The 26325-nt window shown below is 47.3% G+C and overlaps 1 protein-coding gene across 1 annotated transcript in view; it reads right to left on the bottom strand.

The window, feature by feature from the left end:
* Nucleotides 1-26325, bottom strand: part of LOC115141289 (membrane-associated phosphatidylinositol transfer protein 3-like) — a 231266-nt gene that overhangs the window by 17466 nt on the left and 187475 nt on the right. The window contains exons 11-13 of the mRNA XM_065000356.1: nt 15268-15462; nt 8369-8517; nt 5101-5217 (exon numbers count right to left, since the gene is read on the bottom strand). Coding sequence (XP_064856428.1) covers nt 5101-5217; nt 8369-8517; nt 15268-15462 — 461 coding nt within the window. The remainder of the gene's footprint in view (nt 1-5100; nt 5218-8368; nt 8518-15267; nt 15463-26325) is intronic.

Here is a 26325-nt window from a genome sequence, read left to right as displayed (position 1 = left end):
ATACACATGGTTAGCAGATGTTAATGCAAGTGTAGCGAAATGCTTGTGCTTATAGTTCCGACAATGCAGTAATAACCAACGAATAATCTAACCTAACAATTTCACAACAACTACCTTATACACACAGTGTAAAGGAATGAAAGAATATGTACATAAAAATATATGAATGAGTGATGGTACAGTATGGCATAGGCAAGATGCAGTAGATGGTATCGAGTACAGTATATACAGTACATATGAGATGAGTAATATAGGGTATGTAAACATATAAAAGTGGCATTGTTTAGAGTGGCTAGTGATACATGTATTACATCAAGATGGCAAGATGCAGTAGATGGTATAGAGTACAGTATATACATATGAGATGAGTAATGTAGGGTATGTAAACATTATTTGAAGTGGCATTGTTTAAAGTGGCTAGTGTTACATTTTTACATACATTTTTACATTATTAAAGTGGCTAGAGTTGAGTCAGTATGTTGGCAGCAGTCACTCAATGTTAGTGTTGGCTGTTTAACAGTCTGATGGCCTTGAGATAGAAGCTATTTTTCAGTCTCTCGGTCCCTGCTTTGATGCACCTGTACTGACCTCGCCTTCTGGATGATAACGGGGTGAACAGGTGGTTGTTGTCCTCGATGATCGTTATGGCCTTCCTGTGACATCGGGTGGTGTAGGTGTCCTGGAGGGCAGGTAGTTTGCCCCCGGGGATGCGTTGTGCAGACCTCACTACCCTCTGGAAAGCCTTACGGTTGTGGGCGGAGCAGTTGCCGTACCAGGCGGTGATACAGCCCGACAGGATGCTCTCGATTGTGCATCTGTAAAAGTTTGTGATTGCTTTTGGTGACAAGCCAAATTTCTTCAGCCTCCTGAGGTTGAAGAGGCGCTGCTGCGCCTTCTTCACCACGCTGTCTGTGTGGGTGGACCAATTCAGTTTGTCCCCGATGTGTATGCCGGGGAACTTAAAACTTACTACCCTCTCCACTACTGTCCCGTCGATGTGGATAGGGGGGTGCTCCCTCTGCTGTTTCCTGAAGTCCACGATCATCTCCTTTGTTTTGTTGAGGTTGAGTGTGAGGTTATTTTCCTTGACACCACACTCCGAGGGTCCTCACCTCCTCCCTGTAGGCTGTCTCGTCGTTGTTGGTAATCAAGCCTACCACTTTAGTGTCTTCTGCAAACTTGATGATTGAGTTGGAGGCGTGCATGGCAATGCAGTCGTGAGTGAACAGGGAGCTCAGAACACACCCTTGTGGGGCCCCAGTGTTGAAGATCAACTGGGTGGAGATGCTGCTACCTACCCTCACCACCTGGGGGCGGCCCGTCAGGAAGTCCAGTACCCAGTTGCACAGGGCCCAGGGTCTCGAGCTTGATGACAAGTTTGGAGGGTACTATGGTGTTATATGCTGAGCTGTAGTCGATGAACAGCATTCTCACATAGGTATTCTTCTTGTCCAGATGGGTTAGGGCAGTGTGCAGTGTGGTTGCGATTGCGTCGTCTGTGGACCTATTGGGGCGGTAAGCAAATTGGAGTGGGTCTAGGGTGGAGGTTATATGGTCCTTGACTAGTCTCTCAAAGCACATCATGATGACGGAAGTGAGTGCTACGGGGCGGTAGTTGTTTAGCTCAGTTACCTTAGCTTTCTTAGGAACAGGAACAATGGTGGCCCTCTTGAAGCATGTGGGAACAGCAGACTGGGATAAGGATTGATTGAATATGTCCGTAAACACACCAGCCAGCTGGTCTGCGCATGCTCTGAGGACGCGGCTGGGGATGCATTCTGGGCCTGCAGCCTTGCGAGGGTTAACACATTTAAATGTTTTACTCACGTCGGCTGCAGTGAAGGAGAGTCCGCAGGTTTTGGTAGCGGGCCATGTCAGTGGCACTGTATTGTCCTCAAAGCAAGCAAAGAAGTTGTTTAGTCTGTCTGGGAGCAAGACATCCTGGTCCGCGACGAGGCTGGTTTTCTTTTTGTAATCCGTGATTGACTGTAGACTCTGCCACATACCTCTTGTGTCTGAGCTGTTGTATTACGACTCTACTTTGTCTCTATACTGACACTTAGCTTGTTTGATTGCCTTGTGGAGGGAATACCTACACTGTTTGTATTCGGTCATGTTTCCGGTCACCTTGCCCTGATTAAAAGCAGTGGTTCGCCCTTTCAGTTTTGCGCGAATGCTGCCATCAATCCACGGTTTCTGGTTGGGGAATGTTTTAATAAACGCTGTGGGTACAACATCACCGATGCACTTGCTAATAAACTCGCTCACCGAATCAGCGTATTCGTCAATGTTGTTGTTTGACGTAATGCGGAACATATCCTAGTCCACGTGAACGAAGCAATCTTGAAGCGTGGAATCAGATTGGTCGGACCAGCGTTGAACAGACCTGAGCGTGGGAGCTTCCTGTTTTAGTTTCTGTCTGTAGGCTGGAAGCAACGAAATGGAGTCGTGGTCAGCTTTTCCAAAAGGAGAGCGGGGGAGGGCCTTCTGTGTCGCAGAAGTTAGAATAACAATGATCCAGGGTTTTACCAGCCCTGGTTGCACAATCGATATGCTGATAGAATTTAGGGAGTCTTGTTTTCAGATTAGCCTTGTTAAAATCCCCAGCTACAATGAATGCTGCCTCGGGATATGTGGTTTCCAGTTTACATAGAGTCAAATGAAGTTAATTTAGGGCCATTGATGTGTCTGCTTGGGGGGGAATATATGCAGCTGTGATTATAATTGAAGAGAATTCTCTTGGTAGATAATGCGGTCGGCATTTGATTGTGAGGAATTCTAAGTCAGGTGAACAGAAGGACTTGAGTTCCTGTATGTTGTTATGATCACACCACGTCTCGTTAATCATAAGGCATACCCACCCACCCTTCTTCTTACCAGAAAGATGCTTGTTTCTGTCGGCGCGATGCGTGAAGAAACCAGCTGGCTGTACCGACTCCGATAGCATATTTCGAGTGAGCCATGTTTCCGTGAAGCAAAGAACGTTACAGTCTCTTATGTCTCTCTGGAATGCTACCCTTGCTCGGATTTCATCTATCTTGTTGTCAAGAGACTGCACATTGGCGAGTAGTATGCTCGGGAGCGGTGTGCGATGTGCCTGTCTCCGGAGCCTGACCAGAAGACCGCTTCGTCTGCCCCTTTTACGGCGTAGTTGTTTTGGTTCGCCGGCTGGGATCCGATCCATTGTCCTGGGTGGTGGGCAAAACAGAGGATCCGCTTCGGGAAAGTGGTATCCCTGGTCGTAATGTTGGTGAGTTGACGTTGCTCTTATATCCAATAGTTCCTCCCGACTGTATGTAATAAAACCTAAGATTACCTGGGGTAACAATGTAAGAAATAACACGTAAAAAAACTAAATACTGCATAGTTTCCTAGGAACGCGAAGCGAGGCAGCCATCTCTGTCTGCGCCGAAAGTTTAAGTGGTCAAGTTCTCCAAGATGCTCTTCCTCCAGCTGTTGCTCCTCTACTACTTACACAAGAGACAGATCACAGGCTTGGAGGCTGGAGCAGAACATGTAAGACACAGTCCAATGAATCCTATGTCTAGTTTCCTTAAATATACTGTAGATAGGTTCCAGTGGGCCACGCAGTACATAATATAACAGGACAAAAGCCCATTGTTATTGAATTATTTGCTTTGAATATACTGATGTCCCAGAAATAGACTGGGCTGACCTTTCAGCCTGGCAGTAGTCATGTTGTCTTTTATTCTGGCTCCATGCACCAGGATTCCAGGGCATCTCCCCAGTCCGGTGAGACCTGTTCCGGTTCCACGTACCAGGCCTCCAGTATGTCTCCCCAGCCTGGTAAGACCTGTGGCAGTTCCACGCACCAGGCTTCCAGTACGTCTCCTCAGTCCGGTGAGACCTGTTCTGGCTCCACGTTCGAAGCCTCCAGTGATGATCCATGTCCCGAAGCCTCCAGTGATGATCCATGGCATGAAGCCTCCAGTGATAATCCATGGCACGAAGCCTCCAGTGATGATCCACGGCACGGAGCCACCAGTGATGATCCACGGCACGGAGCCACCAGTGATGATCCATGGCCCGGAGCCTGCAGTGAGGATCCATGGCACAAAGCCTCCAGCGTTGATTCGCGGTCCGGAGCCTCCAGCGACGGTCCCCTGTCCGGAGCCTGCAGCGACGGTCCCCTGTCCAGAGCCTGCAGTGACAGTCCCCTGTCCGGAGCCTGCAGTGACGGTTACCAGTCCGGAGCCTCCAGCGACAGTCTCCAGTCCTGAGCCTCCAGCGACGGTCCCCAGTATGGGGCCTCCAGCGATGGTCCCCAGTCCGGGGCCTGCAGCGAGGGTCCCCAGTCCGAGGCCTACAACGAGGGTCCCCAGTCCAGGGCCTGCAATGAGGGTCCCCAGTCCGGGGTCGGCAATGAGGGTCCCCAGTCCGGGGCCTGCGGCGAGGGTCCCCAGTCCGGGGCCTGCGACGAGGGTCCCCAGTCCAGGGCCTACAACGAGGGTCCCCAGTCCGGGGCCTACAAGAAGGGTCCCCAGTCCGGGGCCTGCAACGAGGGTCCCCAGTCCGGGGTCGGCAACGAGGGTCCCCAGTCCGGGGCCTGCGGCGAGGGTCCCCAGTCCGGGGTCGGCGACGAGGGTCCCCGCACCAGAGGTGCCACCAAAGTGGGGGGAGCCAGAGGTGGAGCACCTTGGTCCAGTCATTTCCTTGACGACGATCGTGACAAGATGTGTGAAGCTGATGTTAAAAGTGTGTGCATAAGTGTGTGTGTGTGCATGCGTGCCTGTGTGTGCGCACACGTCCTTATCGCTTTGTCTCTGACCGAGATACAATTATAAAATGTTTGAACTAAAGATGATTCAATATTTATTGGAATTTCCTCATAAAGCGATTGAACGTACTACAAATTGCTTCTTTCTACAATACACACAGTAATCCCAAATCTGCCCCAAATGGGACCCTATTCTCTATATAGCGCACTTCTTTTATCCAGAGCCCTGGTCAAAAGTAGTGCACTATATAGGGAATAGGGTGCCATTTTGGACATAGCCATAGAATCAACAGTGTGGGGCTAATATTGACACTTCCTACTGTCCTTTATCTTCCATTAATAAGTCATGCTGGTTTCCTCACCCTCAGTTTGACAGGCGTCCTCCTGCGAAGCCACTTCTCCCGTGGGCTGGATGGAGAGAAGGGGGCTGAGTCCTTGCTGTCAGCTTCCTGGGCCTTCACACTGTCGCATTGTATGAGCTACATGAACACACACACAAGCACACACACAGTCCATTAATCCATCGCCGGCTTAGTCCACTCAGTATGACGGCACTTCTCAAAACAGAATCCCTAGTCTACATTTAGGCACCGGATGCACATTTATCAGTGGAGTGTCACACGACCTACAGACAAAACAATGATATGGAATACTCATCCTCTGGTGCTCAAACACACTTTAGAGAGAATAAAACTAGGACTGTCATTATCTTGAGGTGTACACAGTCACAGATGCTAACTGGAGCTCATTTGTCAAGAGGAAGATTGAGGTGTATTAACAGGATAGCTAGAGGATGATCCGCTATGGAGTGGACTCTATGTACATTTCATCTCAGAAGTTGAGAAGAAAAACCTGTCTATCTTTAGCCTAATCAATGTGTAGCCAGGCTAATGAAACAGCAGGGCTAATGATGTGTTTCCAAAGAGGAGAGGAGAGGAAAGGACAGGTCGCAGTGAGAGAAGGAGCTCTACTCCATGACTGTATTAACAAGATCCCAGTTTAAGATTCAACCTCTTATTACACAGCAATTATGTAAGAAAAGGTCATTGATTTCACTAAACCAGCAGTTAAGTACAGTAAATAAATGAAAAGGGCAGTAAGCTTGTGCGAATCATAATGTCCGTATCCATTTCCATGATAGGATATCGATTAGAGCTGAAACCCACTGATCCAAGATAACAATCAGTCAGTTTATTATCTTCATGGTAGAGATAGATAATAGTTCTTATTTCCTGTGTACTCTCTGATTTCCCTCACGTCACTCTCCCACACAAAAGACTGAGGTACCGCAGCAGCAGCCAACACCATGGGTGCACTTTCCAAATAGCACCTTATTCCCTATATCGAGCACTACTTTTAGCCAGAGCCTATGGACCCTGGTCAAAGGTAGTGCACTATATAGGGAATAGGGTGCAATTTGAGAAACAACCCCTTACTGTATTGGATGCTGCTCTGGTCTCTTCTCCTTAAAGTAGGTGGACACCCCTTCAAATTAGTGGAGTCAGCTATTTCAGCCACACCGGTTGCTGACAGGTGTATAAAATCGAGCACACAACCATGCAATCACCATAAAAGAATATCTGACCTTTACCACCTGGACAAAAGGAACACCTATGTGAGAATGCTGTTCATTGACTACAACTCAGCGTTCAACACCATAGTGCCCACAATTCCCCCTCAGGAGACTGAAAAGATTTGACATGGGTCCCAAGATCCTCAAAATGTTCTACAGCTGCACCATAGAGAGCATCCTGACCGGTTGCATCACCGCCAGGTATGGCAACTGCTCGGCATCCGACCGTAAGCGCCACAGAGGATAGTGCGTACGGCCCAATACATCACTGGGGCCAAGCTTCCTGCCATCCAGGACCTATATACTAGGAGGTGTCAGAGGAAGGCCCAAAAAATCATCAAAGACTCCAGTCACCCAAGTCATAGACTGTTCTCTCTGCTACTGCACGGCAAGCAGTACCGGAGCACCAAGACCAAAAAGCTCCTTAACAGCTTCTACCCCCAAGCCATAAGACTGAACAATTAATCAAATGGCCAACCCCCCATGTTTTTACACTGCTGTTACTCACTGTTTATGCATAGTCACTTTACCCCACTTTACCTCTACCTACATGTCACTGTTTACCTACATGCACAAATGACCTCAGCTAACCTGTACCCCTGCACATTGACTTGGTTTCAATGTTTCTTTTTATCAAATGTTTTACTTAAGTTTATTTAGTAAACATTTTCTTAATTAACTCTATTTCTTGAACTGCATTGTTGGTTAAGTGCGTAAGTAAGTAAGCATGTTGCAAATAACATTTGATTTGATTTGATAGTAGAATGGCCTTCCTGAAGAGCTCAGTGGCTTTCAAAGTGGCACCATCATAGGATGCCACTTTTCCAACAAGTCACTTCGTCAATTTTCTGCCCTGCTAGAGCTGCCCCGGTCAACTGTAAGTACAGCTCAGCCATGAATTGGTAGGCCACACAAGCTCACAGAATGGGACCGCCAATTGCTGAAGCTCGTAGCGCGTTAAAATTGTCTGTCCTTGTTCGCAACACTCACTACCGAGTTCCAAACTGCCTCTGGAAGCAACGTCAGCACAAGAACTGAGCTTCATGAAATGGGTTTCCATGACAAGCATTGGCTAGAGTGGTTTAATGCTCACCGCCATTGTCTCTGGAGCAGTGAAAATGTGTTCTCTGGAGTGATGAATCACGCTTCTCCACCAGGCAGTCCGACGGACGAAACTAGGTTTAGCAGATGCTAGGAGAACGCTACCAGCCCCAATGCATAGTGCCAACTGTAAAGTTTGGTGGATGAATAATGGTCTGGGGCTGTTTTTCAAGCCCCTTAGTTCCAGTGAAGGGAAATCTTAATGCTACAGCATACAATGACATTTTATATGATTCTGTGCTTCAGTTTGGGGAAGGCCCTTTCCTGTTTCATTATGATGTCGGCCCCGTGCACAAAGCGAGGCCCTAACAGAAACGGTTTGTCGAGATCGGTGTGGAAGAACTTGGCGTGGAAGAACTTGCACAGAGCTCTGACCTCAACCCCATCCAAAGCCTTTGGGATGAATTGGAACGCCAACTAGGAGTCAGGCCTAATCGCCCAACATTATTGGGCGAATGGACGACCTCACTAATGCTCTTGCGGCTGAATGGGGAGCAAGTCTCCGCAGCAATGTTCCAACATCTAGTGGAAAGCCTTTCCCAGAAGAGTGGAGGCTGTTATATTAGCAAACAGAGGACCAACTCCATATTAATGCCCATGATTTTGGAGTGAGCAGGTGTCCACATACTTTTAGCCATGTAGTGTATCTCATTGCTCTCTAATGACAATGTTAAAAGGCTGTCACTGGTCAGAATGGGTTTCAACTGGACACGACACGCCGGCTGGTTTTATTCACTCTGCGGGTGTCTGAAGATATCACGAGCAGATCCACACACACCTCCGACATACACATAATACACACACACACACCCTCACACACACGTATGCATGCAGGCACGCACAGCCACAATCCACAGCACAAATAATGACTGTTGGTATACAGTATCTGAATTCTAGGCTCAATAGTCACGAGAACCACAAACACACACATATACATATGGAGGGGTGGGTGTTACCTGTCGGAGCAGAAACGCAGCTACATCAGTGGACTCCCAGTAGGAGGCATGGAAGAGATGAGGCAGTGCCACAGTGGGGAAGGAGGTCAACACGTCTGGACAGTACAGAGCATAGTCCAACCTCTTAGTGCCCCACCAGCTACTGGAAACTGAGGTACATACGCATGCGCACAAACACACACACGAACGCACACACACACACAGAGAGAGAGAAACACACAAAAGAGAGAGAATGAACACAGGAATATCAAGATAATATGGGTTTCTTGGAGTTATTTGAAGTGATTTGTGGATACTAATGGTATTATTCATCTGGTCTTTTAGGCACCACAGTATTAGCAAGTAGAAATAGAAGTAGGTTAATCTTGAGAGGCACAGTTGGATCTCCTGAGTCTGGCTATATGTGCCCACCATAGATAATGATAATGTATAGAGCATAGCCCCAATGTGCCCTTTAACTCTGATCGCTAATGAGCAGTCTCCACCTCTCTCTCTCTGCTTCTTTCTCTCTATGCTTCTTTCTCTCTCGCTCTGCTTCTTTCTCTCTCTCTCTGCTTCTTTCTTTCTCTCTCCCTGTGCTTCTTTCTCTCTCTCTGCTTTTTTCTTTCTCTCTCTCTGTGCTTCTTTCTCTCTGTGCTTCTTTCTCTCTCTCTCTCTATGCTTATTTCTCTCTCTGTGTGCTTCATTCTCTCTCCCTGTGCGTCTTTCTCTCTCTCTGCTTCTTTCTTTCTCTCTCTCTGCTTCTTTCTCTCTCTCTCTGCTTCTTTCTTTCTCTCTCTGTGCTTCTTCCTCTCTCTGCTTCTTTCTCTCTCCCTGTGCTTCTTCCTCTCTCTGCTTCTTTCTCTCTCTCTCTCTGCTTCTATCTGTCTCTCTCTCTGTGCTTCTTTATCTCTCTCTGCTTCTTTCTTTCTCTCTCTCTGTGCTTCTTTCTCTCTCTCTGCTTCTTTCTTTCTCTCTCTCTGCTTCTTTCTTTCTCTCTCTCTGTGCTTCTTTCTCTCTGTGCTTCTTTCTCTCTCTCTGCTACTCTCTCTCCCTCTGCTTCTTTCTCTCTCTCTCTGTGCTTCTTCCTCGCTCTGCTTCTTTCTCTCTCTCTCTGCTTATTTCTTTCTCTCTCTCTGCTTCTTTTTCTCTCTTTGCTTCTTCCTTCTCTCTCTCTGTGCTTCTTTCTCTCTCTCTGCTTCTTTCTTTCTCTCTCTGTGTGCTTCTTTCTATCTCTCTGCTTCTTTCTCTCTCTGTGCTTCTTTCTATCTCTCTGCTTCTTTCTCTCTCTGTGCTTCTCTCTCTCTCTGCTTCTTTCTTTCTCTCTCTGCTTCTTTCTTTCTCTCTGCTTCTTTCTCTCTCTGCTTCTTTCTCTCTCTCTCTGTGCTTCTTTATCTCTCTCTCTGCTTCTTTCTTTCTCTCTCCGTGCTTCTTTCTCTCTCTCTGTGCTTCTTTCTCTCTCTCTCTGCTTCTTTCTTTCTCTCTCCCTGTGCTTCTTTCTCTCTCTCTGCTTTTTTCTTTCTCTCTCTGTGTGCTTATTTCTCTCTGTGCTTCATTCTCTCTCCCTGTGTGTCTTTCTCTCTCTCTGCTTCTTTCTTTCTCTCTCTCTGCTTCTTTCTCTCTCTCTGTGATTCTTTCTCTCTCTCTCTGCTTCTTTCTCTCTCTCTGTGCTACTCTCTCTCTCTCTGCTTCTTTCTTTCTCTCTCTGTGCTTCTTCCTCTCGCTGCTTCTTTCTCTCTCCCTGTGCTTCTTCCTCTCTCTGCTTCTTTCTCTCTCTCTCTCTCTCTCTCTCTCTCTGCTTCTTTCTCTTTCTCTGCTACTCTCTCTCCCTCTGCTTCTTTCTCTCTCTCTCTGTGCTTCTTCCTCGCTCTGCTTCTTTCTCTCTCTTTGCTTTTTCCTTTCTCTCTCTGTGCTTCTTTTCTCTCTCTCTCTGCTTCTTTCTTTCTCTCTCTGTGTGCTTCTTTCTATCTCTCTGCTTCTTTCTCTCTCTGTGCTTCTCTCTCTCTGTGCTTCTTTCTCTCTCTATGCTTCTTTCTCTCTCTATGCTTCTTTCTCTCTGTGTGTGCTTCATTCTCTCTCTCTGTGCTTCTTTCTCTCTCTCTGCTTCTTTCTCTCTGTGCTTTTTTCTCTCTCTCTCTGCTTCTTTCTCTCTCTCTCTGTGCTTCTTCCTCTCTCTGCTTCTTTCTTGCTCTTTCTGCTTCTTTCTTTCTCTCTGCTTCTTTCTCTCTCTGCTTCTTTCTTTCTCTCTTTGCTTCTTTCTTTCTCTCTGCTTCTTTCTCTCTCTGCTTCTTTCTCTCTCTCTCTCTGTGCTTCTTTATCTCTCTCTCTGCTTCTTTCTTTCTCTCTCTGTGCTTCTTTCTCTCTCTCTGTGCTTCTTTCTCTCTCTCTCTGCTTCTTTCTTTCTCTCTCCCTGTGCTTCTTTCTCTCTCTCTGCTTTTTTCTTTCTCTCTCTGTGTGCTTATTTCTCTCTGTGCTTCATTCTCTCTCCCTGTGTGTCTTTCTCTCTCTCTGCTTCTTTCTTTCTCTCTCTCTGCTTCTTTCTCTCTCTCTGTGATTCTTTCTCTCTCTCTCTCTGCTTCTTTCTCTCTCTCTGTGCTACTCTCTCTCTCTCTCTGCTTCTTTCTTTCTCTCTATGTGCTTCTTCCTCTCTCTGCTTCTTTCTCTCTCCCTGTGCTTCTTCCTCTCTCTGCTTCTTTCTCTCTCTCTCTCTCTCTCTCTCTCTGCTTCTATCTGTCTCTCTCTCTGTGCTTCTTTATCTCTCTCTGCTTCTTTCTTTCTCTCTCTCTGTGCTTCTTTCTCTCTCTCTGCTTCTTTCTCTCTCTATGCTTCTTTCTCTCTCTGTGTGCTTCATTCTCTCTCTCTGTGCTTCTTTCTCTCTGTCTGCTTCTTTCTTTCTCTCTCTCTGTGCTTCTTTCTCTCTGTGCTTCTTTCTTTCTCTCTGCTACTCTCTCTCCCTCTGCTTCTTTCTCTCTCTCTCTCTGTGTGCTTCTTCCTCGCTCTGCTTCTTTCTCTCTCTCTCTGCTTATTTCTTTCTCTCTCTCTCTGCTTCTTTTTCTCTCTTTGCTTCTTCCTTCTCTCTCTCTGTGCTTCTTTCTCTCTCTCTGCTTCTTTCTTTCTCTCTCTGTGTGCTTCTTTCTATTTACATTTACATTTAAGTCATTTAGCAGACGCTCTTATCCAGAGCGACTTACAAATTGGTGCATTCACCTTATGACCTCCAGTGGAACAGTAGTGCATCTAAATCTTTTCAGGGGGAGGGGTGAGAGGGATTACTTTATCCTATCCTAGGTATTCCTTAAAGAGGTGGGGTTTCAGGTGTCTCCGGAAGGTGGTGATTGACTCCGCTGTCCTGGCGTCGTGAGGGAGTTTGTTCCACCATTGGGGGGCCAGAGCAGCGAACAGTTTTGACTGGGCTGAGCGGGAACTGTACTTCCTCAGTGGTAGGGAGGCGAGCAGGCCAGAGGTGGATGAACGCAGTGCCCTTGTTTGGGTGTAGGGCCTGATCAGAGCCTGGAGGTACTGAGGTGCCGTTCCCTCACAGCTCCGTAGGCAAGCACCATGGTCTTGTAGCGGATGCGAGCTTCAACTGGAAGCCAGTGGAGGGAGCGGAGGAGCGGGGTGACGTGAGAGAACTTGGGAAGGTTGAACACCAGACGGGCTGCGGCGTTCTGGATGAGTTGTAGGGGTTTAATGGCACAGGCAGGGAGCCCAGCCAACAGCGAGTTGCAGTAATCCAGACGGGAGATGACAAGTGCCTGGATTAGGACCTGCGCCGCTTCCTGTGTGAGGCAGGGTCGTACTCTGCGGATGTTGTAGAGCATGAACCTACAGGAACGGGCCACCGCCTTGATGTTAGTTGAGAACGACAGGGTGTTGTCCAGGATCACGCCAAGGTTCTTAGCGCTCTGGGAGGAGGACACAATGGAGTTGTCAACCGTGATGGCGAGATCATGGAACGGGCAGTCCTTCCCGGGAGGAAGAGCAGTTCCGTCTTGCCGAGGTTCAGCTTGAGGTGGTGATCCGTCATCCACACGGATATGTCTGCCAGACATGCAGAGATGCGATTCGCCACCTGGTCATCAGAAGGGGAAAGGAGAAGATTAATTGTGTGTCGTCTGCATAGCAATGATAGGAGAGACCATGTGAGGTTATGACAGAGCCAAGTGACTTGGTGTATAGCGAGAATAGGAGAGGGCCTAGAACAGAGCCCTGGGGACACCAGTGGTGAGAGCACGTGGTGTGGAGACGGATTCTCGCCACGCCACCTGGTAGGAGCGACCTGTCAGGTAGGACGCAATCCAGGCGTGGGCCGCACCGGGAGATGCCCAACTCGGAGAGGGTGGAGAGGAGGATCTGATGGTTCACAGTATCGAAGGCAGCCGATAGGTCTAGAAGGATGAGAGCAGAGGAGAGAGAGTTAGCTTTAGCAGTGCGGAGCGCCTCCGTGATACAGAGAAGAGCAGTCTCAGTTGAATGACTAGTCTTGAAACCTGACTGATTTGGATCAAGAAGGTCATTCTGAGAGAGATAGCGGGAGAGCTGGCCAGGACGGCACGTTCAAGAGTTTTGGAGAGAAAAGAAAGAAGGATACTGGTCTGTAGTTGTTGACATCGGAGGGATCGAGTGTAGGTTTTTTCAGAAGGGTGCAACTCTCGCTCTCTTGAAGACGGAAGGGACGTAGCCAGCGGTCAGGGATGAGTTGATGAGCGAGGTGAGGTAGGGGAGGAGGTCTCCGGAAATGGTCTGGAGAAGAGAGGAGGGGATAGGGTCAAGCGGGCAGGTTGTAGGGCGGCCGGCCGTCACAAGACGCGAGATTTCATCTGGAGAGAGAGGGAGAAAGAGGTCAGAGCACAGGGTAGGGCAGTGTGAGCAGAACCAGCGGTGTCGTTTGACTTAGCAAACGAGGATCGGATGTCGTCGACCTTCTTTTCAAAATGGTTGACGAAGTCATCTGCAGAGAGGGAGGAGGGGGAGGGGGGAGGAGGATTCAGGAGGAGGAGAAGGTTGCAAAGAGCTTCCTAGGGTTAGAGGCAGATGCTTGGAATTTAGAGTGGTAGAAAGTGGCTTTAGCAGCAGAGAGAGAAGAGGAAAATGTAGAGAGGAGGGAGTGAAAGGATGTCAGGTCCGCAGGGAGGCGAGTTTTCCTCCATTTCCGCTCGGCTGCCCGGAGCCCTGTTCTATCTCTCTGCTTCTTTCTCTCTCTGTGCTTCTTTCTCTCTCTGTGCTTCTTTCTCTCTGTTCTTCTTTCTCTCTCTCTGTGCTTCTTTCTCTCTGTGCTTCTTTCTCTCTCTCTCTCTCTCTCTCTCTCTATGCTTCTTTCTCTCTCTCTGCTTCTTTCTTTCTCTCTCTCTGTGCTTCTTTCTCTCTGTGCTTCTTTCTCTCTCTCTCTCTGCTTCTTTCTCTTTCTCTGCTACTCTCTCTCCCTCTGCTTCTTTCTCTCTCTCTCTGTGCTTCTTCCTCACTCTGCTTCTTTCTCTCTCTTTGCTTCTTCCTTTCTCTCTCTCTGTGCTTCTTTCTCTCTCTCTCTGCGTCTTTCTTTCTCTCTCTGTGTGCTTCTTTCTATCTCTCTGCTTCTTTCTCTCTCTGTGCTTCTCTCTCTCTGTGCTTCTTTCTCTCTATGCTTCTTTCTCTCTCTATGCTTCTTTCTCTCTCTGTGTGCTTCTTTCTATCTCTCTGCTTCTTTCTCTCTCTGTGCTTCTTTCTATCTCTCTGCTTCTTTCTCTCTCTGTGCTTCTTTCTCTCTGTGCTTCTTTCTCTCTCTCTGTGCTTCTTTCTCTCTGTGCTTCTTTCTCTCTCTCTCTTTCTCTCTCTCTCTATGCTTCTTTCTCTCTCTCTGCTTCTTTCTTTCTCTCTCTCTGTGCTTCTTTCTCTCTGTCCTTCTTTCTCTCTCTCTCTCTGCTTCTTTGTCTTTCTCTGCTACTCTCTCTCCCTCTGCTTCTTTCTCTCTCTCTCTGTGCTTCTTCCTCACTCTGCTTCTTTCTCTCTCTTTGCTTCTTCCTTTCTCTCTCTCTGTGCTTCTTTCTCTCTCTCTCTGCGTCTTTCTTTCTCTCTCTGTGTGCTTCTTTCTATCTCTCTGCTTCTTTCTCTCTCTGTGCTTCTCTCTCTCTGTGCTTCTTTCTCTCTATGCTTCTTTCTCTCTCTATGCTTCTTTCTCTCTGTGTGTTCTTCTTTCTCTCTCTCTCTGCTTCTTTCTTTCTCTCTCTGTGCTTCTTTCTCTCTCTCTGCTTCTTTCTCTCTGTGCTTTTTTCTCTCTCTCTCTGCTTCTTTCTCTCTCTCTCTGTGCTTCTTCCTCTCTCTGCTTCTTTCTTTCTCTCTCTGCTTCTTTCTTTCTCTCTGCTTCTTTCTCTCTCTGCTTATTTCTTTCTCTCTCTGCTTCTTTCTTTCTCTCTGCTTCTTTCTCTCTCTGCTTCTTTCTCTCTCTCTCTCTCTCTGTGCTTCTTTATCTCTCTCTCTGCTTCTTTCTTTCTCTCTCTGTGCTTCTTTCTCTCTCTCTGTGCTTCTTTCTCTCTCTCTCTGTGCTTCTTTCTCTCTCTCTGTGCTTCTTTCTCTCTCTCTGTGCTTCTTTCTTTCTCTCTCTGCGCTTCTTTCTTTCTCTCTCTGTGCTTCTTTCTCTCTCTGTGCTTCTTTCTTTCTCTCTCTGCTTCTTTCTCTCTCTGCTTCTTTCTCTCTCTGTGCTTCTTTCTCTCTCTCTGTGCTTCTTTCTCTCTCTGTGCTTCTTTCTCTCTCTGTGCTTATTTCTCTCTCTCTCTGTGCTTCTTTCTCTCTCTCTCTGTGCTTCTTTCTCTCTCTCTCTTTTCATATCACTGCCCTTTCTTTCCTTCTTTCTTTCTCTATCTTGTCCTCTCTCTCTCTTTTCCCCTTTCTCTCTGCTTCTCTCGCTCCCTCTCTCCTGTCTCTCTTTTATTCTCTCTCTCACTCACTGTTGGTGATGGTGCTACTCATGCGGCCCACAGAGCAGAAGGACGTCTCACTGTCCACGCTGGTCACACTGGCTCTGCGCCCTCCTCCTCCTCCCCTTCCACTGCTGTCTGTCTCAGGGGAAGGGGGCACGGTCGGGGCACCAGGACTGGGCTCTGCCTCCAGGAACACCTCTGGGTGACTTTGGATACTGTCAGCTAAAATGAGAGAGAGACAGAGAGAGAGAGAGAGGCAGAGGGAGAGAGCGGTAGAAAGAGTGAAAGGGAGGGAGAGTTTAATTATATAACAATTAACTAGTAACATTTTCTGTGATTCAGTACTGTTATGGGCGTCCCGAGTGGCACACCAGTCTAATGCACTGCATCTCAGTGCTGGAGGCGTCACGGCCGCGACCGGAAGCCCATGATGAGGCCGCACAATTGGCCCAGCATCGTCCGAGTTAGGGGAGGGTTTGGCCGGCTGCGATGTCCTTGTCCCATCGCGCTCTAGTGACTCCTTGTGGCGGTCAGGCACATGCACGCTGACTTCGGTGGTTAGTTGTACGGTGTTTCCTCCAACACATTGGTGCAGCAGGCTTCTGGGTTAAGCATGCAGTGTGTCAAGAAGCAGTGTGGCTTGGATGGGTTATTTTTCGGTGGACGCAATTGCTCTCGATCTTCGCCTCTCCTGAGTCCTTATGGGAGTTGCAGCGATGGGACAAGAATGTAATTACCAATTGGATATCACAAAATTGGGAGAGAAAAGGGGAAAAGTTTTAAATAATAAATCAATACTGTTATATGGTCTAATTTGCTAGTATGTGGTATTAGCTTGTTTTGTGCGTGCTAGAGGAAAGCCTTGGAAACACACACAGTGTCAGGTAATTAGGTTGGACTTGTAATGATCCAGGGATTGTGATGACCAATCAACACACCCAACCCCAGGAGCTGAGAGAGAGAGAGGTCAGTGAGGGAAACTGTAAACAACTACACTACAGCCCAGGTGGCCCTAGTTACTCCTCACCTTTATTTTTGGACGGATGTGTATGTTTTGTCCCGTAGACTGAAGAAGGAAACGTGGATTTCCCCCGTGATATATATGGTTGTATCAGAGAACATGGACCTGTAGGATAGTCTTTACAAGACATGACATACTCGTAGCAGATCACATCAATAATATCATTCTTAGAGAGACAAGTGACTGCTCCCTCTGTTCAATGATACATTTATGTTGAACTTCACAGGATCCTCTCTGGAATAAAGAAGGAGAGTGGGCGGGAGAGAGAGAGATAGTATAAGAGAGAGCAATGAAGAGAAAAGAGAGAGACAGATAGACTACAAGGGAAATGTGTCATCATTTCCTAGACATGTTGAGGCCAATGTATTTTCTCTTCATCCAATTCAATTCAGCTGTTCATTCTACTTGTATTTGTTCCTTTCCCCTTATTTGAGCATTTTCTTCTACTTCCTTTCCATTTTATGTCTGTAATAGCTTGACAATATACTCTCTGTCTCTGGCTGCAGCATAACTAGGGGTCAGGTATGGTTGGCATGGTTACAGTACAGCGTTGTTGTTTATTGTAATGAAAGGCTGTAGTAAAGGCTATCTGTAGTGTAGGTTATATGAGTGCATCCACATTGTTCCAATCAATTCTCCAGCTGTGGAAACATTATCATCAGCCTTCTGTAACAACTATGCTATGGTGTACTGTACTGTAGAGGGAAAGAGGGAGGGGAAGGACAGAGCGAGTGAATTAAGTGTAAAAAAGAAAAGAAAAGCCTTGACATATCGATATCCATAAAAGCAACCCAATAACAATATCCAATATCCTCCGGGGTGAGTCCCAAATGGCATCCTATTCTCTATATAGTGTACTACCTTTGACCACGGCCCTTTTCAAAAGAAGTGCACTGTAGGGAATAGGGTCCCATTTGTGATGGAGACTGTTGTCGGTCTGTCCTCTGTCTCAGTTACATGTAAGGCTCTTGCAGTATAGCATGGTAATCTATCTCATTACATTTAACATTGACTCTGATAGGAACAGACAGTCTGAGTGTCTGCCTGGAGAACGTTCCATTAAGCACAGGCATATTTAAGGGCAGGTCTGTGTGTGTATGATCAAATCAAATCACATTTTATTTGTCACATACGCCAAATACAACAGGTGTAGACCTTACAGTGAAATGCTTACTTACAAGCCCTTAACCAACAATGCAGTTTTAAGAAAATACCTAAAAAAAATAAAAGTAAGAGGTAAGAAAAACAAATAATTAAAGAGCAGCAGTAAATAACAATAGCGGGGCTATATACAGGGGGTACCGGTACAGAGTCAATGTGGAGGCTATATACAGGGGGTACCGGTACAGAGTCAATGTGGAGGCTATATACAGGGGGTACCAGTACAGAGTCAATGTGGAGGCTATATACAGGGGGTACCGGTACAGAGTCAATGTGGAGGCTATATACAGGGGGGTAGCAGTACAGAGTCAACATATCAATGTGGAGGCTTTATACAGGGGGTACCGGTACAGAGTCAACATATCAATGTGGAGGCTTTATACAGGGAGTACCGGTACAGAGTCAACATATCAATGTGGAGGCTTTATACAGGGAGTACCGGTACAGAGTCAACATATCAATGTGGAGGCTTTATACAGGGAGTACCGGTACAGAGTCAACATATCAATGTGGAGGCTTTATACAGGGAGTACCGGTACAGAGTCAACATATCAATGTGGAGGCTTTATACAGGGAGTACCGGTACAGAGTCAACGTATCAATGTGGAGGCTATATACAGGGAGTACCGGTACAGAGTCAACGTAACAATGTGGAGGCTTTATACAGGGAGTACCGGTACAGAGTCAACGTAACAATGTGGAGGCTTTATACAGGGAGTACCGGTACAGAGTCAACGTATCAATGTGGAGGCTATATACAGGGAGTACCGGTACAGAGTCAACGTAACAATGTGGAGGCTTTATACAGGGGGTACCGGTACAGAGTCAACATATCAATGTGGAGGCTTTATACAGGGAGTACCGGTACAGAGTCAACGTAACAATGTGGAGGCTTTATACAGGGGGTACCGGTACAGAGTCAACATATCAATGTGGAGGCTTTATACAGGGGGTACCGGTACAGAGTCAACATATCAATGTGGAGGCTTTATACAGGGAGTACCCGTACAGAGTCAACGTGTCAATGTGGAGGCTTTATACAGGGAGTACCGGTACATAGTCAATGTGGAGGCTATATACAGGGAGTACCGGTACAGAGTCAATGTGTCAATGTGGAGGCTATATACAGGGGTACCGGTACAGAGTCAACGTAACAATATGGAGGCTATATACAGGGAGTACCGGTACAGAGTCAACGTATCAATGTGGAGGCTATATACAGGGAGTACCGGTACAGAGTCAACGTGTCAATGTGGAGGCTTTATACAGGGGGTACCGGTACAGAGTCAACGTATCAATGTGGAGGCTATATACAGGGGGTACCCGTACAGAGTCAACGTGTCAATGTGGAGGCTTTATACAGGGAGTACCGGTACATAGTCAATGTGGAGGCTATATACAGGGAGTACCGGTACAGAGTCAATGTGTCAATGTGGAGGCTATATACAGGGGGTACCGGTACAGAGTCAACGTAACAATATGGAGGCTATATACAGGGAGTACCGGTACAGAGTCAACGTATCAATGTGGAGGCTATATACAGGGAGTACCGGTACAGAGTCAACGTGTCAATGTGGAGGCTTTATACAGGGGGTACCGGTACAGAGTCAACGTATCAATGTGGAGGCTATATACAGGGGGTACCGGTACAGAGTCAACGTAACAATGTGGAGGCTATATACAGGGGGTACCGGTACAGAGTCAACGTGTCAATGTGGAGGCTTTATACAGGGGGTACCGGTACAGAGTCAACGTAACAATGTGGAGGCTATATACAGGGGGTACCGGTACAGAGTCAACATATCAATGTGGAGGCTTTATACAGGGGGTACCGGTACAGAGTCAACGTGTCAATGTGGAGGCTTTATACAGGGGGTACCGGTACAGAGTCAACATATCAATGTGGAGGCTTTATACAGGGGGTACCGGTACAGAGTCAACATATCAATGTGGAGGCTATATACAGGGAGTACCGGTACAGAGTCAACGTATCAATGTGGAGGCTTTATACAGGGGGTACCGGTACAGAGTCAACGTAACAATGTGGAGGCTATATACAGGGGGTACCGGTACAGAGTCAACGTAACAATATGGAGGCTATATACAGGGAGTACCGGTACAGAGTCAACGTATCAATGTGGAGGCTATATACAGGGAGTACCGGTACAGAGTCAACGTGTCAATGTGGAGGCTTTATACAGGGGGTACCGGTACAGAGTCAACGTATCAATGTGGAGGCTATATACAGGGGGTACCCGTACAGAGTCAACGTGTCAATGTGGAGGCTTTATACAGGGAGTACCGGTACATAGTCAATGTGGAGGCTATATACAGGGAGTACCGGTACAGAGTCAATGTGTCAATGTGGAGGCTATATACAGGGGTACCGGTACAGAGTCAACGTAACAATATGGAGGCTATATACAGGAGTACGGTACAGAGTCAACGTATCAATGTGGAGGCTATATACAGGGAGTACCGGTACAGAGTCAACGTGTCAATGTGGAGGCTTTATACAGGGGTACCGGTACAGAGTCAACGTATCAATGTGGAGGCTATATACAGGGGTACCGGTACAGAGTCAACGTAACAATGTGGAGGCTATATACAGGGGTACCGGTACAGAGTCAACGTGTCAATGTGGAGGCTTTATACAGGGGTACCGGTACAGAGTCAACGTAACAATGTGGAGGCTATATACAGGGGTACCGGTACAGAGTCAACATATCAATGTGGAGGCTTTATACAGGGGGTACCGGTACAGAGTCAACGTGTCAATGTGGAGGCTTTATACAGGGGGTACCGGTACAGAGTCAACATATCAATGTGGAGGCTTTATACAGGGTACGGTACAGAGTCAACATATCAATGTGGAGGCTATATACAGGGAGTACCGGTACAGAGTCAACGTATCAATGTGGAGGCTTTATACAGGGGGTACCGGTACAGAGTCAACGTAACAATGTGGAGGCTATATACAGGGGGTACCGGTACAGAGTCAACATATCAATGTGGAGGCTATATACAGGGGGTACCGGTACAGAGTCAATGTGTCAATGTGGAGGCTATATACAGGGGGTATCGGTACAGAGTCAATGTGTCAATGTGGAGGCTATATACAGGAGTACCGGGAGAGTCAAGGTATCAATGTGGAGGCTTTATACAGGGAGTACCGGTACAGAGTCAACATATCAATGTGGAGGCTTTATACAGGGAGTACCGGTACAGAGTCAACGTAACAATGTGGAGGCTATATACAGGGGGTACCGGTACAGAGTCAACGTATCAATGTGGAGGCTATATACAGGGAGTACCGGTACAGAGTCAACGTAACAATGTGGAGGCTATATACAGGGGGTACCGGTACAGAGTCAACGTATCAATGTGGAGGCTATATACAGGGAGTACCGGTACAGAGTCAACGTAACAATGTGGAGGCTTTATACAGGGAGTACCGGTACAGAGTCAACGTAACAATGTGGAGGCTTTATACAGGGAGTACCGGTACAGAGTCAACGTAACAATGTGGAGGCTTTATACAGGGAGTACCGGTACAGAGTCAACATATCAATGTGGAGGCTTTATACAGGGAGTACCGGTACAGAGTCAACGTATCAATGTGGAGGCTATATACAGGGAGTACCGGTACAGAGTCAACGTAACAATGTGGAGGCTTTATACAGGGAGTACCGGTACAGAGTCAACGTAACAATGTGGAGGCTTTATACAGGGAGTACCGGTACAGAGTCAACGTAACAATGTGGAGGCTTTATACAGGGAGTACCGGTACAGAGTCAACGTATCAATGTGGAGGCTATATACAGGGAGTACCGGTACAGAGTCAACGTAACAATGTGGAGGCTTTATACAGGGGGTACCGGTACAGAGTCAACATATCAATGTGGAGGCTTTATACAGGGAGTACCGGTACAGAGTCAACGTAACAATGTGGAGGCTTTATACAGGGGGTACCGGTACAGAGTCAACATATCAATGTGGAGGCTTTATACAGGGGGTACCGGTACAGAGTCAACATATCAATGTGGAGGCTTTATACAGGGAGTACCCGTACAGAGTCAACGTGTCAATGTGGAGGCTTTATACAGGGAGTACCGGTACATAGTCAATGTGGAGGCTATACAGGAGTACCGGTACAGAGTCAATGTGTCAATGTGGAGGCTATATACAGGGAGTACCGGTACAGAGTCAACGTATCAATGTGGAAGCTATATACAGGGGGTACCGGTACAGAGTCAATGTGTCAATGTGGAGGCTATATACAGGGGGTACCAGTACAGAGTCAACGTAACAATATGGAGGCTATATACAGGGAGTACCGGTACAGAGTCAACGTATCAATGTGGAGGCGATGTACAGGGAGTACCGGTACAGAGTCAACGTGTCAATGTGGAGGCTTTATACAGGGGGTACCGGTACAGAGTCAACGTATCAATGTGGAGGCTATATACAGGGGGTACCGGTACAGAGTCAACGTAACAATGTGGAGGCTATATACAGGGGGTACCGGTACAGAGTCAACGTGTCAATGTGGAGGCTTTATACAGGGGGTACCGGTACAGAGTCAACGTAACAATGTGGAGGCTATATACAGGGGGTACCGGTACAGAGTCAACATATCAATGTGGAGGCTTTATACAGGGGGTACCGGTACAGAGTCAACGTGTCAATGTGGAGGCTTTATACAGGGGGTACCGGTACAGAGTCAACATATCAATGTGGAGGCTTTATACAGGGGGTACCGGTACAGAGTCAACATATCAATGTGGAGGCTATATACAGGGAGTACCGGTACAGAGTCAACGTATCAATGTGGAGGCTTTATACAGGGGGTACCGGTACAGAGTCAACGTAACAATGTGGAGGCTATATACAGGGGGTACCGGTACAGAGTCAACATATCAATGTGGAGGCTATATACAGGGGGTACCGGTACAGAGTCAATGTGTCAATGTGGAGGCTATATACAGGGGGTATCGGTACAGAGTCAATGTGTCAATGTGGAGGCTATATACAGGGAGTACCGGTACGGAGTCAAGGTATCAATGTGGAGGCTTTATACAGGGAGTACCGGTACAGAGTCAACATATCAATGTGGAGGCTTTATACAGGGAGTACCGGTACAGAGTCAACGTAACAATGTGGAGGCTATATACAGGGGGTACCGGTACAGAGTCAACGTATCAATGTGGAGGCTATATACAGGGAGTACCGGTACAGAGTCAATGTGTCAATGTGGAGGCTATATACAGGGGGTACCGGTACAGAGTCAACGTATCAATGTGGAGGCTATATACAGGGAGTACCGGTACAGAGTCAATGTGTCAATGTGGAGGCTATATACAGGGAGTACCGGTACAGAGTCAACGTGTCAATGTGGAGGCTATATACAGGGAGTACCGGTACAGAGTCAACGTGTCAATGTGGAGGCTATATACAGGGAGTACCGGTACAGAGTCAATGTGGAGGCTATATACAGGGAGTACCGGTACAGAGTCAACATATCAATGTGGAGGCTATATACAGGGAGTACCGGTACAGAGTCAATGTGGAGGCTATATACAGGGAGTACCGGTACAGAGTCAACGTAACAATGTGGAGGCTTTATACAGGGGGTACCGGTACAGAATCAACGTATCAATATGGAGGCTATATACAGGGAGTACCGGTACAGAGTCAACGTATCAATGTGGAGGCTATATACAGGGAGTACCCGTACAGAGTCAACGTGTCAATGTGGAGGCTTTATACAGGGAGTACCGGTACATAGTCAATGTGGAGGCTATATACAGGGAGTACCGGTACAGAGTCAACGTATCAATGTGGAAGCTATATACAGGGGGTACCGGTACAGAGTCAATGTGTCAATGTGGAGGCTATATACAGGGGGTACCGGTACAGAGTCAACGTAACAATATGGAGGCTATATACAGGGAGTACCGGTACAGAGTCAACGTATCAATGTGGAGGCTATATACAGGGAGTACCGGTACAGAGTCAACGTGTCAATGTGGAGGCTTTATACAGGGGGTACCGGTACAGAGTCAACGTATCAATGTGGAGGCTATATACAGGGGGTACCGGTACAGAGTCAACGTAACAATGTGGAGGCTATATACAGGGGGTACCGGTACAGAGTCAACGTGTCAATGTGGAGGCTTTATACAGGGGGTACCGGTACAGAGTCAACGTAACAATGTGGAGGCTATATACAGGGAGTACCGGTACGGAGTCAAGGTATCAATGTGGAGGCTTTATACAGGGAGTACCGGTACAGAGTCAACATATCAATGTGGAGGCTTTATACAGGGAGTACCGGTACAGAGTCAACGTAACAATGTGGAGGCTATATACAGGGGGTACCGGTACAGAGTCAACGTATCAATGTGGAGGCTATATACAGGGAGTACCGGTACAGAGTCAATGTGTCAATGTGGAGGCTATATACAGGGGGTACCGGTACAGAGTCAACGTATCAATGTGGAGGCTATATACAGGGAGTACCGGTACAGAGTCAATATATCAATGTGGAGGCTTTATACAGGGAGTACCGGTACAGAGTCAATGTGTCAATGTGGAGGCTATATACAGGGGGTACCGGTACAGAGTCAACGTATCAATGTGGAGGCTATATACAGGGAGTACCGGTACAGAGTCAATGTGGAGGCTATATACAGGGAGTACCGGTACAGAGTCAACGTATCAATGTGGAGGCTTTATACAGGGAGTACCGGTACAGAGTCAACATATCAATGTGGAGGCTATATACAGGGAGTACCGGTACCGAGTCAATGTGGAGGCTATATAGAGGGAGTACCGGTACAGAGTCAACATATCAATGTGGAGGCTATATACAGGGAGTACCGGTACAGAGTCAATGTGGAGGCTATATACAGGGAGTACCGGTACAGAGTCAACGTAACAATGTGGAGGCTTTATACAGGGGGTACCGGTACAGAGTCAACGTATCAATGTGGAGGCTTTATACAGGGAGTACCGGTACATAGTCAACGTGTCAATGTGGAGGCTATATACAGGGAGTACCGGTACAGAGTCAACGTGTCAATGTGGAGGCTATATACAGGGAGTACCGGTACAGAATCAACGTATCAATGTGGAGGCTTTATACAGGGAGTACCGGTACAGAGTCAACGTGTCAATGTGGAGGCTATATACAGGGGGTACCGGTACAGAGTCAACGTATCAATGTGGAGGCTATATACATCGGGTACCGGTACAGAGTCAACGTAACAATGTGGAGGCTATATACAGGGGGTACCGGTACAGAGTCAATGTGTCAATGTGGAGGCTATATACAGGGAGTACCGGTACAGAGTCAACGTGTCAATGTGGAGGCTATATACAGGGAGTACCGGTACAGAGTCAACGTGTCAATGTGGAGGCTATATACAGGGAGTACCGGTACAGAGTCAATGTGGAGGCTATATACAGGGAGTACCGGTACAGAGTCAACATATCAATGTGGAGGCTATATACAGGGAGTACCGGTACAGAGTCAATGTGGAGGCTATATACAGGGAGTACCGGTACAGAGTCAACGTAACAATGTGGAGGCTTTATACAGGGGGTACCGGTACAGAATCAACGTATCAATATGGAGGCTATATACAGGGAGTACCGGTACAGAGTCAACGTATCAATGTGGAGGCTATATACAGGGAGTACCCGTACAGAGTCAACGTGTCAATGTGGAGGCTTTATACAGGGAGTACCGGTACATAGTCAATGTGGAGGCTATATACAGGGAGTACCGGTACAGAGTCAATGTGTCAATGTGGAGGCTATATACAGGGAGTACCGGTACAGAGTCAACGTATCAATGTGGAAGCTATATACAGGGGGTACCGGTACAGAGTCAACGTAACAATGTGGAGGCTATATACAGGGGGTACCGGTACAGAGTCAACATATCAATGTGGAGGCTATATACAGGGGGTACCGGTACAGAGTCAATGTGTCAATGTGGAGGCTATATACAGGGGGTACCGGTACAGAGTCAATGTGTCAATGTGGAGGCTATATACAGGGAGTACCGGTACGGAGTCAAGGTATCAATGTGGAGGCTTTATACAGGGAGTACCGGTACAGAGTCAACATATCAATGTGGAGGCTTTATACAGGGAGTACCGGTACAGAGTCAACGTAACAATGTGGAGGCTATATACAGGGGGTACCGGTACAGAGTCAACGTATCAATGTGGAGGCTATATACAGGGAGTACCGGTACAGAGTCAATGTGTCAATGTGGAGGCTATATACAGGGGGTACCGGTACAGAGTCAACGTATCAATGTGGAGGCTATATACAGGGAGTACCGGTACAGAGTCAATGTGTCAATGTGGAGGCTATATACAGGGAGTACCGGTACAGAGTCAACGTGTCAATGTGGAGGCTATATACAGGGAGTACCGGTACAGAGTCAACGTGTCAATGTGGAGGCTTTATACAGGGAGTACCGGTACAGAGTCAATGTGGAGGCTATATACAGGGAGTACCGGTACAGAGTCAATGTGGAGGCTTTATACAGGGGGTAACGGTACAGAGTCAACGTGTCAATGTGGAGGCTTTATACAGGGGGTACCGGTACAGAGTCAACGTATCAATGTGGAGGCTATATACAGGGGGTACCGGTACAGAGTCAACGTAACAATGTGGAGGCTATATACAGGGGGTACCGGTACAGAGTCAACATATCAATGTGGAGGCTTTATACAGGGGGTCCCGGTTTAGAGTCAACGTGTCAATGTGGAGGCTTTATACATGGGGTACCGGTACAGAGTCAACATATCAATGTGGAGGCTATATACAGGGGGTACCGGTACAGAGTCAATGTGTCAATGTGGAGGCTATATACAGGGGGTACC

This window comes from Oncorhynchus nerka, linkage group LG14, assembly GCF_034236695.1.
Source record: "Oncorhynchus nerka isolate Pitt River linkage group LG14, Oner_Uvic_2.0, whole genome shotgun sequence".
NCBI lineage: Eukaryota > Metazoa > Chordata > Actinopteri > Salmoniformes > Salmonidae > Oncorhynchus > Oncorhynchus nerka.
The sequence above is the reverse complement of the archived record's forward strand: the minus strand, read 5'-3'. Positions and strand labels throughout refer to the sequence as shown.